Here is a 23,690-nt window from a genome sequence, read left to right on the forward strand (position 1 = left end):
TTTAATCAGCTGGTCTCAGATCTGCTCACAGAGGCACAGCTGTCAGCACACACAGGAGTGATTTAATGAGTCACCTCCCATCAGCCCTTCATGCACTCTGTGAAGATGATGATGAGGAGGAGGAGGATGGTGAGGATGAGTGTGGAGGTGTGTCAGAGACAGCGGGTGGACAGAGACACTAACATCTGTCCTCAGTGAGTGAGAAGTCTGCAGACACATCTGCATAATTCATGCACAGCTGATCATTGAATACGAGCTGCAGGCAGAAACACCACAGAAGAAGAAAACAGGAAGTAAATGAGATGTTCCTGTCAGGGCTTATGATGATGATGATGAAGGTTTAGCTCTGCTGTGAAGACACATTAGTGAAAGGGCTGCTGGGTAATATCAGGCAGGACTGACCTCCATCAAGCAGATGGTCCAGAGAGCTGCAGGAGCAGGAGGAGGATTAGATTCAGCCTTGTTAGAGGACAGGAAGGTGAAGCTCGTCTTTGTGGACGTCTTCAGCCAACAGCTCGCAGCTTCCTGCGGTCATGTGGACAGCAGCTATCATGGTGACACCATCACAGGAAGTGGAGCAGAAACATCTCCTCTGCTCCGTCAGTGAAGCTCTGACTGAAACAGCTGACTAACTGCTGTCATGGTAACCTGCTGCTGAGGCTGAACTCAGTTCACACTAGGGCTGGGCGATAAGACCCAAAATTCATATCTCGATACGTTTTAGCTGGATGGCGATATACGATATATATCTCGATATTTTTTAAAGCCATAAAGTAAGAACGAACAGAGAGTTCTTAGTCAAAGCTGTGTCCCAGATGTCACACGGGCACTTTTATTAACATACAGCATAGATGAAGAAATTACTCAAAAATAAATGATCAGCATCTATTAAATAATAATGCTCTATAAATAAAAGAAAACTGTTGTTTTTGTGCATAACAAAAAGCTCACAATTGTGCAGTCAAAATGTAAGCTAACAGACGCTGAGCATAATAACAAGCAGCTGCTCTGTTCCCAACTTCTACTGCGTGACTGACAGCCTGCAGTTTGAAATCCTCTTTGTAACCGTGTCTCTTACAGGTGCCATTTATGGTCCTTATACACACAGTACGGTAATATTACGTTGAAGCACAGTGCGTATCACTCCGCGAGGCTTCTCGGTAACCATAATGCTCTGGCAATTCATCAAGCGCTGCAGCTTCGTAGCTTAGCAAAGTCGTACTAAAAGATTTATTGACAGATTGCTGAGCGCTGTGTTCCACAGAAAATTGGTTCGTGGTCATCAAGCACAAGCAGAATTCATACATAAGGCGCGCTGTCAACTTTTGAGAAAATGAAAGGATTCTAGGCTGTGCAGCCCCTCTGGGCTGCATGGCGTTAGCGTGGTTAGCTCGTTAGCGTGGTTAGCTCGCTAACACGTTGACGCCGTCCAGCCCCACGCACGGGGCGATGCGCGGTAACTCGTTAACAGAGATTTGCCGTGTCCATGTTGTCGCTGCCTGCAGGTGAAGCTATGGGGGAGGAGGGGGAGTTGTGTTCAGTGAAGGAGAGGCGAGGCCGAGTAACGTTGCGTAAAGACAAAAGTGGACGAAAGACAGGCAAACTTATGGCTCCACAACTATAATTATAAAGTAACATAGACTATATCGATATAAAGGATATTGTCACAGCTTATATCTCGTATGAAAATATATCGATATTTTTAAAAAACTCGATATATCGCCCAGTCCTAGTTCACACCATGAGGCCTCTCAGCCCAGTGACAGGTGTCAGCTCCTCAGGACGTCCTCATCGGGGTCCTTTCAAAGTGAAGGAGCAGCAGCTCCACCTACTCAATGTCCGACTTACTCCCCCTGTCTCTAACAGAGACCATGAGCAGAGGAACACTGGGTCTGCTGGACCAATGAACCTTCAGCTTGTCTTTCTTCACCTCGTTGCTCCATCATGAAGGGAACTAACAGCACAGAAAGCAGGATCTATAGAAAACAGAATATAACATTATGACCAGAAGAATAAATAACACAGAACATATAAACCAAAATTCAAGATTATCAAAAATACAAAACCAGAAAACACCAAATGTCTCTTCAGCCTCTCTCCTCTTTCTCCCCTCTGAGAGCTGAAGATCCAAAAGTCAGCTGGTTTGGACATCAGTCTGAGTCTGATAAAAACGTCAACATCTGCAGAGCTCCAGGTTATCCAGCTGTGCAGGAAGCTAACCTGACAGCTGCATAACTCTCCTGGGCCTGGGCTGGCTGTTTGTCTTAGATTCACTCCCAGATTTGATTTATGAGCTCACTGAGCTCATGGGCCAGGTGCTGGTGTAAGTGGGGGCTCATCCGGGATCCACATACAGGGAGACCCAGGTCTGCATCAGGTACAGTGTGTTCATGTGTGTGTTCACGTGTGTGTGTTCAGGGTAACTCTGGTCTGGGCTTCAGCATCGCGGGAGGAACCGACAATCCTCACATCGGAGACGACCCCTCCATCTTCATCACCAAGATCATCCCCGGAGGAGCCGCTGCCCAGGACGGACGCCTCAGGTGCACACACACAGAAACACAAACACACACACAAACAGACACACACAGAAACACACACAGACTGCTTGTGCTTGTGTTCTCTGAGGACATGAAGCTGAGCCTCTCACCTTTAAAGGACCTAAACCTGATCACCCCTGAGCCTTCAAACAGCTGTTTGAGGAGGTGACAATGACTCTCCCTCTCTCTTCATCTCCAGGGTGAACGACAGCATCGTATTCGTCAACGATGTGGACGTCCGGGAGGTCACTCACTCCATCGCTGTGGAGGCGCTGAAGGAGGCGGGGCCTGTTGTCAGGCTGTACGTGCTGCGGAGACGCCCACCGAGCGAACGCATCACACAGATCAAACTGATGAAAGGACCCAAAGGTGAGACAGGAGAGCAGCTCTTATGTAACTGTGATTCCAGCTGCTCTGCTGCCCTCTGCTGGACTGTTAGAGTCATTACAGTTCTTAAATACTTTATGTTTTATGTCAGCAAAAGAAGAATTAGAGACATGACAGAGGCTTCATACACGAGATTCACCTTTATAACCCTTTATACTCTGATTCCTCAGCAGGACACTGTAGTAATGTTTAATAAACCTGTTATAAATACAGTTTGGTCAAACAGGAAGCAGAAACACACCTGAACGTGTCACCTCACCTGGAGCCAGTCACACCTGGAGATTTATTACTTTATATATTTTTAACATTTTGTGACGCACTGATTACGTCAGTAACATATTTTAGTTCATCACCTTTTTAATCTGTAAACGTTGTTTGCCATGAGTCAGTTTGATCTTCATCACTCGCTGTGTTCTGGGTTTTGTTAATCTAACCCCGCCCCCCGGTGCAGGTCTGGGCTTCAGTATAGCGGGCGGCGTGGGGAACCAGCACGTCCCTGGAGACAACAGCATCTACGTCACCAAGATCATCGAGGGCGGGGCGGCACACCGTGACGGGCGGCTGCAGATCGGAGACAAAATCCTGGCGGTACGTGACATCACACGTGTTCTCTCTGACACGCTAAACTGATGTGACTGTGGTCTAACGTCAGGCTCCGCCCCCCGGCAGGTCAACCACATGTCTCTGGAGGACGTCCTGCACGAAGACGCCGTGTCAGCCCTGAAGAATACAGGAGAGGTGGTCTACCTGAAGGTGGCCACGCCCACCTCGCAGTACATCCACCCAATTGATCGATACAGCCCCCCCGACCTGACCAGCTGTAAGTACACCTGTACAGCATCACACTGATTAGACCTGCTCACAGGTTGATTACAGTGATAATACTACAGTAATATTGTAAATAATACTGCATATCAGTCATCTGTACAGATGTGAGTTCGCTCTGAATGATGACTTTAGTTTCCCTGCAGCGCCACCTAGAGGACAGATGTGCACTTTCAGCTCAGACTAATTCTAAACTCCTCAGAAGATGAAACCAGGACACAGTCAGGCTTTAAAATGAGTTTAATGAGGTTTTCCTTCAAGAAGCTCCAGGAATGTTTGATCCTATCAGGCTTTGATCCTGATGCAGGTGAACTCAAGACTCAGACTCAGAGGAAGGTCCAGGATGTTTGCTTTACTATGGATAAGATTATCATTCATAACAGATTAATCCAGAATACTGTGTCAAACACACAGTCAGCAACCAGTTAAACCTGTGATCCAGATGTTAGACCTGTCCCTGATCCAGATGTTAGACCTGTCCCTGATCCAGATGTTAGACCCGTGACCCTGATCCAGATGTTAGACCTGTCCCTGATCCAGATGTAAGACCTGTCCCTGATCCAGATGTTACACCCGTGACCCTGATCCAGATGTTAGACCTGTCCCTGATCCAGATGTTACACCCGTGTCCCTGATCCAGATGTTAGACCTGTCCCTGATCCAGATGTAAGACCTGTCCCTGATCCAGATGTTACACCCGTGACCCTGATCCAGATGTTACACCCGTGTCCCTGATCCAGATGTTACACCCGTGTCCCTGATCCAGATGTTAGACCTGTCCCTGATCCAGATGTTACACCCGTGTCCCTGATCCAGATGTTACACCCGTGTCCCTGATCCAGATGTTAGACCCGTGACCCTGATCCAGATGTTAGACCCGTGTCCCTGATCCAGATGTTAGACCTGTGACCCTGATCCAGATGTTAGACCTGTCCCTTATCTAGATTTTAGACCTGTCCCTGATCCAGATGTTAGACCCGTGACCCTGATCCAGATGTTAGACCCGTGACCCTGATCCAGATGTTAGACCCGTGTCCCTGATCCAGATGTTAGACCCGTGACCCTGATCCAGATGTTAGACCTGTCCCTGATCCAGATGTCAGAGATCAGCTGCTGAACCTTCTGTCCTCGCTGCAGCCTACATGGAGCCGGACTATATGTGCGATTACCCACAAGCCCTCCCTCCTCCGTCACCGCGGCGATACTCCCCGATCCCCCGCGGCATGATGGGAGAGGACGAGTACTCGAGGGAGCCTCGCAGGGTTTGCGTGCAGCGCGGCTCCACCGGCCTGGGCTTCAACATCGTGGGCGGAGAGGACGGAGAGGGCATCTTCATCTCCTTCATCCTCGCAGGAGGCCCAGCAGACCTGAGCGGGGAGCTCCGCAAGGGAGACCAGATCCTCAGTGTAATACACACAAACACACACAGATCCTCAGTGTAATACACACAAACACACACACAGATCCTCAGTGTAATACACACAAACACACACAGATCCTCAGTGTAATACACACAAACACACACACAGATCCTCAGTGTAATACACACAAACACACACAGATCCTCAGTGTAATACACACAAACACACACACAGCAGGTCTTCAGAGCAGGTGAGTTATTTAGAGATAAATGTGATCAATAACTCCAACAACTAACACCTGTTGGAGTTATTGATCTCATTTATCTCATGAAGACATGAAGTCCAAAATAATAGGAGTACTTTAGAGCAGGGGTGTCAAACTCAAGGCACACTTTAGGTCGCGGGCCAAACGAGATAAACATTTATTGAACACTAAAACTGTTTTTTAAACATAAATATGAATAAAAACAGACAGGAATATAATTCCAGATTAAATAAACTTAAAAAAATAAACTTTAACTTTAAATATTTTGCTCTTCATAAAAATATATCCTGCAAGTTAGAAATATGAACATGCTGCCAAAACCCCAGAAAAAGTAAATGAGAGCAAACACAAGGTTGGAGCCGCATGTAGACGAGCTGGGCGCTGCTGCAGGAGTGGAGCTAATAAACTGTGCGGGCCAGTCAGTGTCTTTCCCTGAGTGCATCATTACACTGCAGCTGCAGCTGCATCTGCACAGGTGCAGCTCAGCAAAGTGCGCTGACTTGGTTCAACATTACTGCAACAGGAAAAGTGAGGCAGGCTGCACTGGTGCATTTGTGACAGCTTCACCGCATCATACATGTCCATGAACTGACAGGTTTCCTTGCTGAGCTCAAAAACTCTGTTGAGAACTTTTATCCCAACTCAGCCAGCTGCAAACTCTGAATCTATTTCCCACATAAAAGACTGAAACTGACGGTGATTTAAACCTTTAGCTCAGATCAAATGTACGGTCTGTGTCACGGTGATCATTACATGCTCCATTTTTAGGACTTTACCACACAGCCTTTCCTGGTGTGTGATGCAGTGATGCTGTTAACTCACCGGTACATTTCTCCTGCTGCATCTTTACTCCAACAAGTTTGTCCCAGGACAGTTTCATGTCGGTTACACTTTGACATACGTTTTAAAAAATGTCTTTTCCTGTTGTTGTGCATCGATTTAATGTTCAATATTTCCTCTCCAGGGATGAAGATGGCCAGCTGTGCAATGTCCATCATGTCTGTACTTTCATCCACAGAATGTATGCAATAAAGTCTTTGCTTCTTTCACACAACTGTGCTCTTAAATCAGTGGCCATGTCACAAACCCGATCAGCAATCGTATTTCTGCTCAGGCTCACGTTTGCCAAAATCTGCGTTTTGTCTGGCCACAAGTAAAAGTAAGTAAGTAAAATTTATTTATATCGCGCTTTTCACAGATAAAAATCACAAAGTGCTTTACAACACAGAAAATGGAAATATAAAAACAATATAACAGTAAATAAAACAATGTAAAACAATAAAACTATAAAAACAGCATAAGAAGAAATTCATCAAATGCTTTTCTAAATAAAAATGTCTTCAGCTGTTTCTTAAAAGAATCAAGAGTCCGTGCAGCGAAGAGACAGTGGGAGAGAATCCCACAACCGTGGTGCCACAGTCTGAAAGGCCACCAGCAGTCTCTGATCAAAGGTGCAGCTCAGCAAAGTCCGCTGACTTGGTTCAACATTACTTGGCAGCAGGGAAAGTGAGGCAGGTTGCACTGGTGCGTCGCACAGCTTCATCCTGCAGCTCTTCAGAGTGGTACCGGGCTGATTTGGCTCCTCTGCTACAATAAAACTTGCTTTCACAACAGCTTCACTTTGTGGTTTTTCTCTGGTGACAAACGTCTGCTGAAATGTCAGATTCTTCTTCAGCTCTTCTACTTTCTGTAGTTTCTGCATTTAGGTTTTTCAGCTTATCCTGACGTTTTGTCTCGTAGTGCCGTCTTAATTAAATTCCTTCATTACAGCTACATTATCTCCACTAATAAGACACACGGTTTACCAGCATGTCTGTAAACATATATTCAGCCTCCCACTGGCGCTGAAAGGCTCTGCTTTCAGAATCAACTTGTGTGTTATTAGCGCCTCATATCGCCGGGCCATGCATAACAATAATAATACATCTATATAAAATCATCTCGCGGGCAGGATGTAAATGTACGCCGGGCCGGACGTGGCCCGCGGGCCTTGAGTTTGACACACGTGCTTTAGACTCTCAAACTACAACAGAAAAGTAATCAGAGTACTCTGATGAGTAACTTGTCTGGTGTTACATCAGCTCTGGTCCTCAGTCACAGTTTGTAACCAGCAGAAACAAAAGTGTAACCAGGCTGCCCCCTGCTGGTCAGGCAGAGGTACTGACCACCTGTGTGTGTGTGTGTGTGTGTGTGTGTGTGTGTGTGTGTGTGTGTGTGTGTGTGTGTGTGCAGGTGAACGGGGTGGACCTCCGGTACGCCACACATGAGCAGGCAGCAGCAGCTCTGAAGAACGCCGGGCAGACTGTTACCATAGTAGCACAGTACAGACCTGAGGGTGAGGACTCACACTCACACTCACACACACACAGACTCACACTCACACACACACACACACACACACTCACACTCACACACACACACACACACACACACTCACACTCACACACACACACACACACACACACGTAACCCGTTTGTCACTACTCAAGTACGCGACTGCGCACTCGTGTTCTCACTAGTCCGTGCGTTGTAAGTTCACACGTCACACTTCCTGAGAACGCAGCGCGATCGTTCCACAGCTGGAACATCAGTGTACTTGATGACTTGATGACATCACAGCTCCAGAGGTTTCACTGCCATCCCCTCGTAATTTTACTGTGATTAATATTTGCAGTGGAAATTTCTCATGGTGTGGGAGATTTCTGTAAGAAAAAAGATAAAAAGTATTTCAGGCACTTTGGCAAATAAAGCAAACATGAACATTTTGTCTAAGTGACTTATATGTTTAACCTGAGCAGTGAAAGACCGCGGGGGGTTAAAAACGATGGAGTCCGCTGTTCTCGCTCTGGTGACCCTTGACCTCATGGTCAGCTGACAGCTGGTGGGTAACAAACGTCTCTGAAAACGTCGGAGCGCTTTTACAAATATGTGATGTCCTGATATTTGAAGTTCACACAGCGACATTCTCGCCTTAAAATATCTTAAAAGTTCATTTTTTTACACAGAGTCATATCTTTTTAGCAGCTGTCCTACGTCACTGCTGTGTTTGAGTTTTGGACGAAATGCATTCTGGGATATTTGGCTGCACCAAGTCCACATAAGCCACCACCGGTGCATGCTGGGTAAAATGGGAGGAGCCAGAACACATCCGGGAATGTTGAGATGAGATGAGATGAGATAGCCTTTATTTGTCAGTTGCAGGTCTTTTGCCCACAACCGAGATGACAGAAATGTGTAACACAGAAGGATAATACAGGAATGCACAGGTATCAACACACCACAGCACAATAAACACAGACAGCAACATGGGAAAGAGTTCCAGTGTGTACATCTGATCTGGGACCGCTGCAGTCCCAGTCTTCCAGCCAACCCAGATGGCCTTGCATGGAATGGGAAGGAACAGACTAAAGACAGTCGTTATCAGGGTGTTGTTGTTCAGCTCCAGCCTTGCAGCTGGTGCCAAAGGGGTCTCTGCATAAGTGATGGTGCTTTTTACTTTAGTGCGAACAGCTCATATGAATTTCAAAGCAGTTCTACAGTCCAACACTGGTCTCTCAATCTCCCGTTGGAGAGCCGCGAGCTTCGCCATACTTGCGTTCTGTGATGTTGTCATTTCTTGTGCTCAAGGAGCCGATTCTGAGAACTCACGGCAGTGTGCCTCCCCGAGATGTCATCCAATTTTGTGCCCAGAGATGTTATTCCGAGCGAGCCCTTCTGAGATGTATCCAGTCTGCAGTCAGAGGTCTTATTCTGAGTATTCACAGCAGCCGTAGCCTCTCCAAGATCTTATCCGTGCTGCACTCAATGAGCCCATTTTGAGAAACTCACGCCTCTCCCATCGTTTCAATCCCAGCGGGCAGCCTTGTGGGGGTTTGAACAGCCGGTTCCGCTTTCTTAATTCTTCGATAAGTCAGGGCCAAGCCAGCTCCGATCATCCAGAACCCTGTTACCATGGTTCAGAATAGGTAGATATCTTCAGCACTCAGGCTCACCCGAGCCCAAACTTCTCGTTGAGAAAGGGGTGTTGATTGCATTCAGGGAGCAGTTGATCCAATCCATAATTCCTCCTTTAGGTTTTAGAGAACAGACTGTGAGAGAATGTTCCAGGGAAAATACAAAAAACCACGAGACTAGACAAGGACACAAGCAGGGAAGATAAGGGAGAGGAGGAAAAGTGTGTCCGCCTCCTCCGAGAGCCAAAGAAGGAAAGTACTTGGCTTGATGCTACTTTGAATTGGAGCAGTACTGTTACTGATGACGTATCACAAGTACACACAAGTACACACAAGTACACGCAAGTACACACAAGTACACGCAAGTACACACAAGTACACACAAGTACATGCAAGTACACATAAGTACACACAAGTACACACAAGTACGCGTGAGTACACGCAAGTACACGCAAGTACACGCAAGTACGCGCGAGTACACACAAGTACACGCAAGTACACGTAAGTACACACGAGTACACGTGAGTACACGTGAGTACACACAAGTACACGCAAGTACACGCAAGTACACGCAAGTACACACAAGTACACGCAAGTACACACGAGTACACATATTGAGAAACAGCACGGTCTCCTAATCCATCTGTGAGCTGTGATTGGCCTGCAATGATCCTGATGGTTGGTCCTGCTCACTGTGTGTAAAGACCTGTGATCATGTGACCCTTGTACCTGTGTGACCTTTGACCTTGACCCTGTTTAAACTCCGAGTGTGTGTTTTCAGAGTACAGTCGCTTCGAGGCAAAGATCCACGACCTGAGGGAGCAGATGATGAACAGCTCGTCCGGCAGTCTGAGGAACAGCCGCACCTTCTACATCAGGTAACCTGAGCTCACCTGTGACACACTGAGACACCTGGACCAGGTCTCCTCAGGGCAGCACGCCCGGCCTCTTTCATCTGTTCCTACTGTGAATGAGTCAGAATGACCTCACAGTCATGACACCTGTGAACAGGTGTGCTTTACTCCATCATGTGTCACTCAGCTGTAACCATCAACCATCTAGATTCAGAGATGGATGCATCCAGCAGATTATTCCTTTACCAACAAATCTAAAACATGAGCACATCAGGAGCACCTCAGGTTCAGGATGGGTTTGAACGCAGGCTGGAGCTGCCAGGGATCAAACCAACAACCTCAGAGGACGAGCCGCTCTGCCTCCTGAAACACAGACACCACGTTTATGAGTATACTATACTTGTGGGGACCAACAGCCATCATGGGGACTATGAAGACATGTTTGAGACTCACAATGTGGTTTTAGGGTCACAGTTATGGGGACGCTTTCATTTTTGATGGTTAGGGTAAGAAATATGTCAATTGATGTCCTCACTAAGATATGAAAACAGGACTGTGTGTGTCTGTGTTTGTCGGTCCGAAGTGTGTGTGAAGAACACACAGAGAACTTCTGGAACAACTTCTGACTCCAGATCAGCTAAATTTAAATGACTCCCAGTCAGCTGACAGTCTGAGGTGGTCACATGACCTCCTGAGGTCCTCAGAGGCGATGAGCGGCGTTCTCCATGGCGTGCTGTGTGTGTTACAGGGCGCTCTTCGACTACGATAAGCAGTGGGACTGCGGCGTGCTGTCTCAGGCGCTGGACTTTAACTTTGGCGAGGTCTTCCACGTGATCGACAGCGCCGACGAGGAGTGGTGGCAGGCACGCAGGGTCAACCAGCAGGGGGAGCTGGAGGAGCTGGGCTACGTCCCCTCCAAGCACAGGTCAGTGAATGCTGCACACACACACACACACACACACACACACACACACACACACACAGGTCAGTGAATGCTGCACACACACACACACACACACACAGGTCAGTGAATGCTGCACACACACACACACACACACACATACACAGGTCAGTGAATGCTGCACACACACACACAGGTCAGTGAATGCTGCACACACACACACACACACACACACACACACGGGTCAGTGAATGCTGCACACACACACACACACACACACGGGTCAGTGAATGCTGCACACACACACACAGGTCAGTGAATGCTGCACACACACACACACACACACACACACACACGGGTCAGTGAATGCTGCACACACACACACACACACACACGGGTCAGTGAATGCTGCACACACACACACACACACACACACAGGTCAGTGAATGCTGCACACACACACACACACACACACAGGTCAGTGAATGCTGCACACACACACACACACACACACACAGGTCAGTGAATGCTGCACACACACACACACACACACAGGTCAGTGAATGCTGCACACACACACACACACACACACACAGGTCAGTGAATGCTGCACACACACACACACAGGTCAGTGAATGCTGCACACACACACACACATACACAGGTCAGTGAATGCTGCACACACACACACACACACACACACACACACACGGGTCAGTGAATGCTGCACACACACACACACACACACACACACACACACAGGTCAGTGAATGCTGCACACACACACACACATACACAGGTCAGTGAATGCTGCACACACACACACACACACACACACACACACACACAGGTCAGTGAATGCTGCACACACACACACACACACAGGTCAGTGAATGCTGCACACACACACACACACACACACACGGGTCAGTGAATGCTGCACACACACACACACACAGGTCAGTGAATGCTGCACACACACACACACACACACACAGGTCAGTGAATGCTGCACACACACACACACAGGTCAGTGAATGCTGCACACACACACACACAGGTCAGTGAATGCTGCACACACACACACACAGGTCAGTGAATGCTGCACACACACACACACAGGTCAGTGAATGCTGCACACACACACACACACACACAGGTCAGTGAATGCTGCACACACACACACACACGGGTCAGTGAATGCTGCACGCACACACACACAGGTCAGTGAATGCTGCACACACACACACACGGGTCAGTGAATGCTGCACACACACACACACAGGTCAGTGAATGCTGCACACACACACACACAGGTCAGTGAATGCTGCACACACACACACACACACACAGGTCAGTGAATGCTGCACACACACACACACACGGGTCAGTGAATGCTGCACGCACACACACACACACGGGTCAGTGAATGCTGCACACACACACACACACACACACAGGTCAGTGAATGCTGCACACACACACACACACACACACACAGGTCAGTGAATGCTGCACACACACACACACGGGTCAGTGAATGCTGCACACACACACAGGTCAGTGAATGCTGCACACACACACACACACACACACACACACACACAGGTCAGTGAATGCTGCACACACACACACACACACACACACACACAGGTCAGTGAATGCTGCACACACACACACACACACACAGGTCAGTGAATGCTGCACACACACACACACACAGGTCAGTGAATGCTGCACACACACACACACACACAGGTCAGTGAATGCTGCACACACACACACACACACACACATACACAGGTCAGTGAATGCTGCACACATACACACACACACACACACACACAGGTCAGTGAATGCTGCACACATACACACACACACACAGGTCAGTGAATGCTGCACACACACACACACACACACGGGTCAGTGAATGCTGCACACACACACACACACACACACACACACACACAGGTCAGTGAATGCTGCACACACACACACACACACACAGGTCAGTGAATGCTGCACACACACACACACACATACACAGGTCAGTGAATGCTGCACACACACACACACACACACAGGTCAGTGAATGCTGCACACACACACACACACACACAGGTCAGTGAATGCTGCACACACACACACACACACACACAGGTCAGTGAATGCTGCACACACACACACACACACACACACACACACACACACAGGTCAGTGAATGCTGCACACACACACACACACACACACAGGTCAGTGAATGCTGCACACACACACACACACACACACACACACACACACACAGGTCAGTGAATGCTGCACACACACACACACACACACACACACACACACACACACACACACAGGTCAGTGAATGCTGCACACACACACACACACATACACACACAGGTCAGTGAATGCTGCACACACACACACACACACACACACACACACACACACAGGTCAGTGAATGCTGCACACACACACACACACATACACACACAGGTCAGTGAATGCTGCACACACACACACACACACACACACACACACACACACACAGGTCAGTGAATGCTGCACACACACACACACACACACACACACACACACACACACACAGGTCAGTGAATGCTGCACACATACACACACAGGTCAGTGAATGCTGCACACACACACACACACACACACACACACACACACACACAGGTCAGTGAATGCTGCACACACACACACACACACACACACACACACAGGTCAGTGAATGCTGCACACACACACACACACACGGGTCAGTGAATGCTGCACACACACACACACAGGTCAGTGAATGCTGCACACACACACACACACACACAGGTCAGTGAATGCTGCACACACACACACACACACACACACACACACACACAGGTCAGTGAATGCTGCACACACACACACACACACACACACAGGTCAGTGAATGCTGCACACACACACATACACACACAGGTCAGTGAATGCTGCACACACACACACACACACACAGGTCAGTGAATGCTGCACACACACACACACATACACAGGTCAGTGAATGCTGCACACACACACACACACACACGGGTCAGTGAATGCTGCACACATACACACACAGGTCAGTGAATGCTGCACACACACACACACACACACAGGTCAGTGAATGCTGCACACACACACACACACACACACAGGTCAGTGAATGCTGCACACACACACACACACACACACAGGTCAGTGAATGCTGCACACACACACACACACACACACACACACACACACACACACAGGTCAGTGAATGCTGCACACACACACACACACACGGGTCAGTGAATGCTGCACACACACACACACAGGTCAGTGAATGCTGCACACACACACACACACACACAGGTCAGTGAATGCTGCACACACACACACACACACACAGGTCAGTGAATGCTGCACACACACACACACAGGTCAGTGAATGCTGCACACACACACACACACACACAGGTCAGTGAATGCTGCACACACACACACACACACACACACACACACACACACACACACACACACAGGTCAGTGAATGCTGCACACACACACACACACAGGTCAGTGAATGCTGCACACACACACACACACACACACAGGTCAGTGAATGCTGCACACACACACACACACACACGGGTCAGTGAATGCTGCACACACACACAGGTCAGTGAATGCTGCACACACACACACACACACGGGTCAGTGAATGCTGCACACACACACACACACACACGGGTCAGTGAATGCTGCACACACACACAGGTCAGTGAATGCTGCACACACACACACACACACGGGTCAGTGAATGCTGCACACACACACACACAGGTCAGTGAATGCTGCACACACACACACACACACACAGGTCAGTGAATGCTGCACACACACACACACAGGTCAGTGAATGCTGCACACACACACACACACACACACACAGGTCAGTGAATGCTGCACACACACACACACACACACACACACACACACACACACACACACACACACACAGGTCAGTGAATGCTGCACACACACACACACACAGGTCAGTGAATGCTGCACACACACACACACACACACACAGGTCAGTGAATGCTGCACACACACACACACACACACACAGGTCAGTGAATGCTGCACACACACACACACACAGGTCAGTGAATGCTGCACACACACACACACACACACACACAGGTCAGTGAATGCTGCACACACACACATACACAGGTCAGTGAATGCTGCACACACACACACACACACACGGGTCAGTGAATGCTGCACACACACACAGGTCAGTGAATGCTGCACACACACACACACACACACAGGTCAGTGAATGCTGCACACACACACAGGTCAGTGAATGCTGCACACACACACACACACGGGTCAGTGAATGCTGCACACACACACACACACACACACACACACACACAGGTCAGTGAATGCTGCACACACACACACACACACACACACACACACACAGGTCAGTGAATGCTGCACACACACACACACACACACACACACACACACACACACACACACACAGGTCAGTGAATGCTGCACACACACACTGACTGCCACCTCAGGGTGCTTTATACTGTAAGATAAAGACAATAATACACAATGAATCCAGTGTGTGTGTGTGTGTGTTTCAGAGTGGAGAGGAAGGAGTGGTCACGGATGAAGAGCAAAGGTAAAATAATAACACACAGAGGAGGAGGAGGAGGCGTGGTTATTCATCAGTGACTCCTCCACACACACTCCTGTGATGATAGTTTGACCTCCTGATGATCAGTGAGGAGGAGCCTGAGAGCTCAGGAAGAGGTCATTCATCGAAGCTCCGTGTTCAGTGTGAGGAAGTTAAATAAAACCTGCAGCCTGTGCTGAAGAGACAGGAAGTGGAAGTATCTACTTCCTGTTTTCTCCTCGAGGATCCAGAGGAAGTCACTCAGACTCAGAAACACAAAAACACAGAGACGTCCATCAGCTCTGACCTCATCACAGCATCACAGGAACCTTCAGACTGACAACAGGAAGTGACCTCTGACCTCTCTCACTTCTAACCACGTGACTCAGTCAAACTGAGGGTTCATGTAACCTCAGACCCTCCTCATCATCATGTCCCCGTCATGGGTCAGATCTTCGTATGATGTCACTTCCTGTGTTTTCAGGTGTTTCTTCTTCTTGCAGGTAGAGAAGGCTTCGTTCACAGCTACGAGCTCATCACTCAGATTGAAGGTCAGTGTCACCAGTAACCTTTGACCCCAGACTCTAAATCAAACTGTTCCCGCCTCTGACTGTGGGTCACATGACCTCTGTGTGTGTGTTCAGTGGACTATGCCCGCCCCATCATCATCCTGGGACCCACCAAAGACCGCGTCAACGACGACCTGCTGTCCGAGTTCCCCGACAAGTTCGGCTCCTGCGTTCCCCGTAAGGCTCCGCCTACAGGTGGTCGAACAGGAACTGAACAGACAGGTTTCTAATGTGTGCCTCGCTCTCTCTCACAGATACGACTCGCCCTCGCAGGGACTACGAGGTGGATGGGCGGGACTACCACTTTGTGGCGTCACGGGAACAGATGGAGCGGGACATCCAGTCGCACCGCTTCATCGAGGCGGGGCAGTACAACAACCACCTGTACGGGACGTCGGTGCAGAGTGTGCGACAGGTGGCCGAGCAGGTGACAGTCCGCACTTTCCCACAGTGGCCGTTTCCACTCCCACAGTGGCAGTATTGTGACGGTGTGTGTGTGTGTTCAGGGGAAGCACTGCATCCTGGATGTGTCGGCCAACGCCGTGAGGAGGCTGCAGGCGGCACAGCTCCACCCCATCGCTATCTTCATCCGACCGCGGTCGCTGGAGAACATCCTGTGAGTCTAACACGTCACGTCATGAGGTCAGATCAAACTGCTCTCTGACTCCGCCCATAAAGGTCAAATCAGACCAACCTCCCAGATCCAGTAACAGACAGAGGTCTGCAACAGCAGAGATGAGATTCTGACATCTGCCACCTGGTGATAGACGAGTTGTGCCTCATCCACAGACTCTAGTGTGGGTGCCCAGCTGGGCCCCCACGGGAGACCCTACCAGGGACAAAAAGCCCCCAACACCACAGGTTGCGAATCAGGGAGGTTCTTAATTTTTGATTCTTAAAGTAAATTAAAGTTCAAACATGAAAATCTCAAATGTCATTCAATTACATTCTTTAAAAGAAAATTAATTAAAATTTTAAATAAATTTTTTTTTTAAAGATTTGATTCAAAGTGTTGTTGTTTTGTGGGCGGAGCCACAGAGCATTTCATGTCGCTGTGAGAATTAACATGTGTGACATTGGTGCAGGGACTTGAACAAGCGCCTGTCGGAGGAGCAGGCGAGGAAAGCTCTGGATCGAGCCATCAAGCTGGAGCAGGACTTCCTGGAGTGCTTCACAGGTAAAACATTAAATAAAGTTCACGAGCGTTCACGTGTGAAACGTACGTGCGTCTCGGGGTTTGATGCCATCTTTGCCTGTCTTCCAGCCATCGTGCACGGCGACAGCTTCGAGGAAGTCTACCACCACGTCAAAGTGGTCATCGAGGAGCAGAGCGGACCCTACATCTGGGTCCCCGCACGCGACAGGCTCTGATTGGCCGACTGTCTTCACGGGAACTGCTGTTAACGTCACGCCCAGGCTCCTCCCTCCCTCCAGCGGGTTTTTGTTTTCTTCTCTGGGAGGGTGACGGGCGCACGCACTGATGGATCAGGATGTTTTTAATCTGAGAGGAGGACAGACTCACACTGATTGGTTTATTATCAGTACATGATGAATCAGAGCCTGTAGACCTGGTACTGAAGTATTTATATCATGCTATTTATTTATTTATCTATTTATTTATTGGTTTGTGTGATGTGAAGATGGTGTGTGTGTGTGTGTGTGAGTGTGCACGTGTTGGTGTGTAGTGTACATACAGACTTGTGTGACTGTAAATAAACGATGGGGCTCAAACACACAGTCTATTTCAGGGCTTAAAGTAACAAACAACCACTGGACTACAACACCCACAATCCTGCTCTGCCTGCACCTCTACACCCCCACGCCCTCACTTTCCACACTTCATCTGCTACTGTCCTCCTCTGCCTGGACTAGAACTCCTCAAAGCACCCTTTGTTTGGACTACAACTCCTCAAACCGCACTGTGTTTGGACTACAACTCCTCAAAGCACCCTTTGTTTGGACTACAACTCCTCAAACCGCACTGTGTTTGGACTACAACTCCTCAAAGCACCCTTTGTTTGGACTACAACTCCTCAAAGCACCCTTTGTTTGGACTACAACTCCTCAAAGCACCCTTTGTTTGGACTACAACTCCTCAAACCGCACTGTGTTTGGACTACAACTCCTCAAACCACCCTTTGTTTGGACTACAACTCCTCAAACCGCACTGTGTTTGGACTAGAACTCCTCAAAGCACCCTTTGTTTGGACTACAACTCCTCAAAGCACCCTTTGTTTGGACTACAACTCCTCAAACCACCCTTTGTTTGGACTACAACTCCTCAAACCACCCTTTGTTTGGACTACAACTCCTCAAACCGCACTGTGTTTGGACTACAACTCCCTGTCTTTCCCCCTGCTTCCACTAAAGCACCCACAATCCTCCTTGGTTTTGACTGCAACAACTTTATGCTGGACTACATGACCCACAATCCTCTGTCTTGACCTAAACGCACACAATCCTTCTTGGCTGAACACTGAACTGCCCTCATATGGACTACAGCTCCCATAATCCCCTCCTGATGGACAGTTTGGAGTGAAACACTTCCATTTTTAAGCAAAAACGTCTGGACTGCAGCACCAACACTTCCCAGTTGTGGTGATGGATAAACTCCACCCACAAATGTCTACAGCACAGAAGGACTACATTACCCACAAGTCTCAGCTGATCCAGGCCACACATGCTGCCTGTGGGTCTGTGCTTGACTACAATACCCATGATTCCCTGCTCAGATGGCAGGGTGGAGACTGTGAAATTACTCTGCTGAGGGGAAGGCGGAGCTAAAGGTTGAGGTTGGGGAGAATCAGGGGGCGGGGCATGTGTCCCGCTCACAGGACTCTGTTACCCACAGTGCTTTGGGTGTAGATGGGTTCCAGCGGGGTTTCCCAGACTGAATATCAGGGTCGTGTGAATAATAATAATTATTATAATGAAAGTAATCCTACTTATAGATGATGTAATATCATCACACACACGTGCACTCAGCGGGGTCACCTGAGGTCACGTTAGTTTGTGAGCACTGACAGAAACACTGATGTATCATTAAATCTGAGTATTGATTAGCCTGCCTCACACACACACACACACACACACACACACACAAACTCACACACACACTCATTTATGCACACACACACACACTCACACACACACACACACTCACACTCATTTATGCACATGCACACGCACACACACACACTCTCACATCTCACACACACTCATTTATGCACACGCACACACACACACACACAAACTCACACACACACTCATTTATGCACACACACACACACTCACACACACACACACTCACACTCATTTATGCACACACACACACACACACACTCACACTCATTTATGCACACGCACACACACACACACACACACACTCATTTATGCACACACACACACACTCACACTCATTTATGCACACACACACACACTCACACTCATTTATGCACACGCACACACACACACACTCACACTCATTTATGCACACACACACACACACGCACACACACACACTCTCACACACGCACACACACACACACTCTCACACACACACTCATTTCTGCACACACACACACTCACACTCATTTATGCACACACGCACACACACACACACACACTCATTTATGCACACACACACTCTCACACACACACACACACACTCTCACACACACACACACACACTCTCACACACACACACACACACTCTCACACACACTCACTCACACTCACACAGAGTTGAGATAGTTTGATGAGCGGCTCGTTGTATAATGACATGAATTAGTTATAAATGAAACTCTTGAAATATTGAAATAAATTCCTTATAAAAGCTGACTGAGTCTCCTCCATGTTGGATCCTGCGTGTTCGTGCACAGCTGACTGCTGACTCCGCCCATCAGCTGAAAATCCTGACAAACATAAATTTATTATTGATTATATGACCAAGGTGGTGTCATAGATGGAGCTGAGGACCTGCACGTTTAACCACAGGTGATAAATATGAGTGAACACGCCTCACATGAAACCTGTTCAGCAGACCAACAATCTGCAGGTCATCTATGAATCTAATCACAGGTCATTTTCTGCTACAGAAATGATCCCTATTAGTGCCAACTGTATGTATGCTGAACTAGTGAGGTTACAAAGTAGGGTGGGTGTAAAGAGGATTTAAAGATTTCTTCATTCATTTGAATGGAAATAAAAAGTAATAACAAGTTTAATATTTTAAAAAGTTTAAAAGCTACAGAATGAACAGTAATAGTGGTGTAGTCTTAAAAAGCTGCAAGTTTGGATACCAGAACAGTTTCTGGAGAACAAAGTGTGCAGGAGAAACTCCAGTGTGAATGCTGACAGACAAACAGACTGGTTCTTCTATCAATCTGAGCACTCAAAGCACTTTATACAACTAAGGAGCTTGGAAAGAAAAGCGTCTGGACTTCTTTAAGTTGCTTGGAGATGTTTCACCTCTCATCTGAGAAGCTGTTTGCCACAGCTGTCCTGGTGCACACTTTTTTTCTTAGGCGCACCTGCATAAAAGTTAGGCGAGAGAGACAAAACCTGCATCTCAGAATCTAGCGCAAAAAAGACGTAAACACAAAGCACAGACCCGACGTATCAGAAACAGCGAGCTGTCGGCTTTCAGCCCCGACGGCGCGTCTGTGTGCTGTTGAGTGAGAAAGCCGAGAAAGAGAAAGCTGATTCTGATGCGTCGGGTCGCTCTGTGTTTACGTCTTTGTGTGGAATCTGTTTATTTGCTCTCATTTGCTGTTTGGTGGTTGTTGAAATAGTTTTTGAGCTTTATTGCTTCATTCAAGCTACTCACCTCTCTCTATCCACCTGTACTTTCAACTGGACCACGGCCAATCAGAGAGGTCCCGCCCCTGACTATCTCTGTCTGATCTCTGATTGGTTTCGACCATGATAGGGCCATAATGTGTGTCTGTTGTTGACCACACGGAGACTTTTTTTTTGCAGAGACTTTTCTTATTTTTTTTATTCAAACAATTGGTCACACTGGTGCGACCTGGGATTTATGACCAAATTGGTCGCACTCTAGAGCCCTGCTCCAAGAGGGACAGTGGACCCCCTATTGATCCTCTTCCTAATCAAATGAGCCAAGGTGTGAAGACGGGTGTGGGTCACAGTTAGCCAGGGTTTAAGGTGAGCTCATTGTGAAACCTAGCTCCACTCTATCATATGATTTCCTGAGGTCAGAGGGCCCAGCATGTGAGTGGGTGTTAAGGCGTCTGGGGAGGGAACTCAAAACTGGATGGCCTGTATTTATATAGCGCCTTACTAGTCCCTAAGGACCCCAAAGCGCTTTACACATCCAGTCATCCACCCATTCACACACACATTCACACACTGGTGATGGCAGCTACATTGTAGCCACAGCCACCCTGGGGCGCACTGACAGACAGGATTATAGATGGCAGACAGTTGGTGTAGTAAATCACCACCTCTGTTCAAAGATGGTCGCTAACAGTAGACATAGATGGCTTCTTTTTTTTCCTTCCAAGCTCCTTAGACCCTTACGATGTAACTCCAGCCCAGCCCATGCAGCAGTATATTAATAACTAACCTCGTATTGTGGATGGATTATCTCAGTTGTTCTCCTGACTGAAGTTTGGTCCGTTTACAGCATCCTGCCATGTGATTGCATTTGTCCCTGACCATCAGGAACCCTCATGTTAACTTTTATTAAGTCCTCAGTTCGTTAGCGATCACACAGCACATAATTATATACCAGGCAGCCCAACTTCAGTAACCCTACAAACGTCACTGCTGTTTACTCTCCTGTCCTTATTTATGTTGAGATTGATAGCAGAGCTGTACGTTTTATTTTGTTTCTTAAATCTCTCAACCTGCTGAAATTCTCTGCCAACACAGAGGAGATTCTCAGGAGGAAAGCATCATGACCTTCTCCATCACCTGCTGGTTCCACTCCCTCAGCCTTCATACAGGAACAGACTGCAGCACACTGCATCAGTGTGCTCTAAAATCATCGGCCTGCCTGTCAGAACTCTGGCACAGGTTTTCAGCCCACAGGCCCTTAGACAGGCCCGTTTCGAAACAAACGAAACACAAAGAGCCAGAAACCAAAACGGCAAAAACAGGAGCCCAGAAAACAACTCAAAGAAAACCGACCAAACCAAAAAGGGTCACAAAAGGTACAGGCGGCCAGTAAAACAGTTCCGAAAAAAGTTCAGGGGGCCGGCCTGGAGGTTGACAGCACAAAAGTCCAAACCCGGGCAGTTCAGGAGGCCGACCCTGTGAAAATCAATGGCGGCGATGTAGGCGAAGGAGGTCCGGAGGCTGGCCTCGCAGAGGGCAGCGGTGGCGACTAGGCAGGTCTGGAGGCTGACCGCGTGGAAGCCAGCACAGAACGACACCGTTCAGGAGGGCGTCGACATTGCCGATGACGTTCAGCCATCAGCCTGGAAAGTGGCCGGACAGGGCGAGCATGAGCAGGCCGGACAGAACGAGGTGAGGCAGGGCCAGACGGTGTGGAGACCTCAGGCAAAGATGAAGCAGGACCAGATGGCAGCATGGCAACTGCAGGCGACGGAACAGGTGGAAACTGCAGGAGGTGGCGCTGCAGGCGACGGTGTGGAAGCCGCAGATGGTGGCGCTGCAGGCAACGAAGACTGGACGGGCCCCTCGGACCCTCCAGTGGAGGCAGAAGGCTGGACGGGCCCCTCGGACCCCCAGGCAGAGACAGAAAACAACTGAAGCGGTTCCTCGGACCCTCCAGCGGGAACAGACGACTGAAGCAGTTCTCCAGAACCCCTAGCAGGAACAACAGACGAAGGCCGGACAGGCCCCTCGCCCCTCAGCAGGAACAGGTGGCAGAACAGATGACTGAGGAGAGGAGTGTTGGTGGCAAGGGTGCCGTTTCCTATGGGATGAGGGAACAGGAACCGGTGGAGAAATGGAGATCTCCTCCTCATCCTCCGACCACATAGCCGCCAGGAAAAAGGCAGGCGAACGAGGTCCCGGCTGACGTGGGGAGGGAGAGGAAATTTGTGGTAGCGATGAGGCAGGTGGAGAGTGTGTGTTGTCCTGGGGCGGCAGTAAAGAAGTGTAGGTAGAGATAGAGAGAGCAAGCTCGCCAGCCCTGACTTGCTCCCTCCAGGCAGCTATGGAGCTGCCCAGCACAGTGTCCATAGAAAACTGAGTTAGCCGAGGGATGCTCAGAATGACAGCATCTACTGCGCGTAGCCCGTCCGCCATGGTCCTCAAATCCTTGGCCTGGGCAATGCGGTCAAGAAGCTTAATCATCCGCTCCATCTCAGCGTTA

The 23,690-nt window shown here is 48.6% G+C and overlaps 1 protein-coding gene across 4 annotated transcripts in view; it reads left to right on the forward strand.

The window, feature by feature from the left end:
- dlg4b (discs, large homolog 4b (Drosophila)) overlaps positions 1-19,540 on the forward strand; it is a 55,666-nt gene extending 36,126 nt beyond the window's left edge. For 3 of the 4 annotated variants that reach the window (XM_076879482.1, XM_076879491.1, XM_076879505.1), the window contains 15 exons: positions 2,419-2,543; positions 2,740-2,909; positions 3,379-3,515; positions 3,597-3,747; positions 4,890-5,158; positions 7,611-7,713; positions 10,113-10,209; positions 10,934-11,110; positions 15,784-15,821; positions 16,319-16,366; positions 16,460-16,561; positions 16,639-16,811; positions 16,891-17,000; positions 17,470-17,561; positions 17,649-19,540. In XM_076879482.1, the coding sequence (XP_076735597.1) occupies positions 2,419-2,543; positions 2,740-2,909; positions 3,379-3,515; positions 3,597-3,747; positions 4,890-5,158; positions 7,611-7,713; positions 10,113-10,209; positions 10,934-11,110; positions 15,784-15,821; positions 16,319-16,366; positions 16,460-16,561; positions 16,639-16,811; positions 16,891-17,000; positions 17,470-17,561; positions 17,649-17,755 (1,899 nt within the window). In that variant the 3' untranslated portion in view covers positions 17,756-19,540. The remainder of the gene's footprint in view (positions 1-2,418; positions 2,544-2,739; positions 2,910-3,378; positions 3,516-3,596; positions 3,748-4,889; positions 5,159-7,610; positions 7,714-10,112; positions 10,210-10,933; positions 11,111-15,783; positions 15,822-16,318; positions 16,367-16,459; positions 16,562-16,638; positions 16,812-16,890; positions 17,001-17,469; positions 17,562-17,648) is intronic. The other variant, XM_076879502.1, reaches the window with a different exon arrangement.
- Positions 19,541-23,690: the final 4,150 nt, after the last annotated feature.

The sequence above is a fragment of the Maylandia zebra genome, linkage group LG3 (assembly GCF_041146795.1).
Source record: "Maylandia zebra isolate NMK-2024a linkage group LG3, Mzebra_GT3a, whole genome shotgun sequence".
Classification (NCBI taxonomy): Eukaryota; Metazoa; Chordata; class Actinopteri; order Cichliformes; family Cichlidae; genus Maylandia; species Maylandia zebra.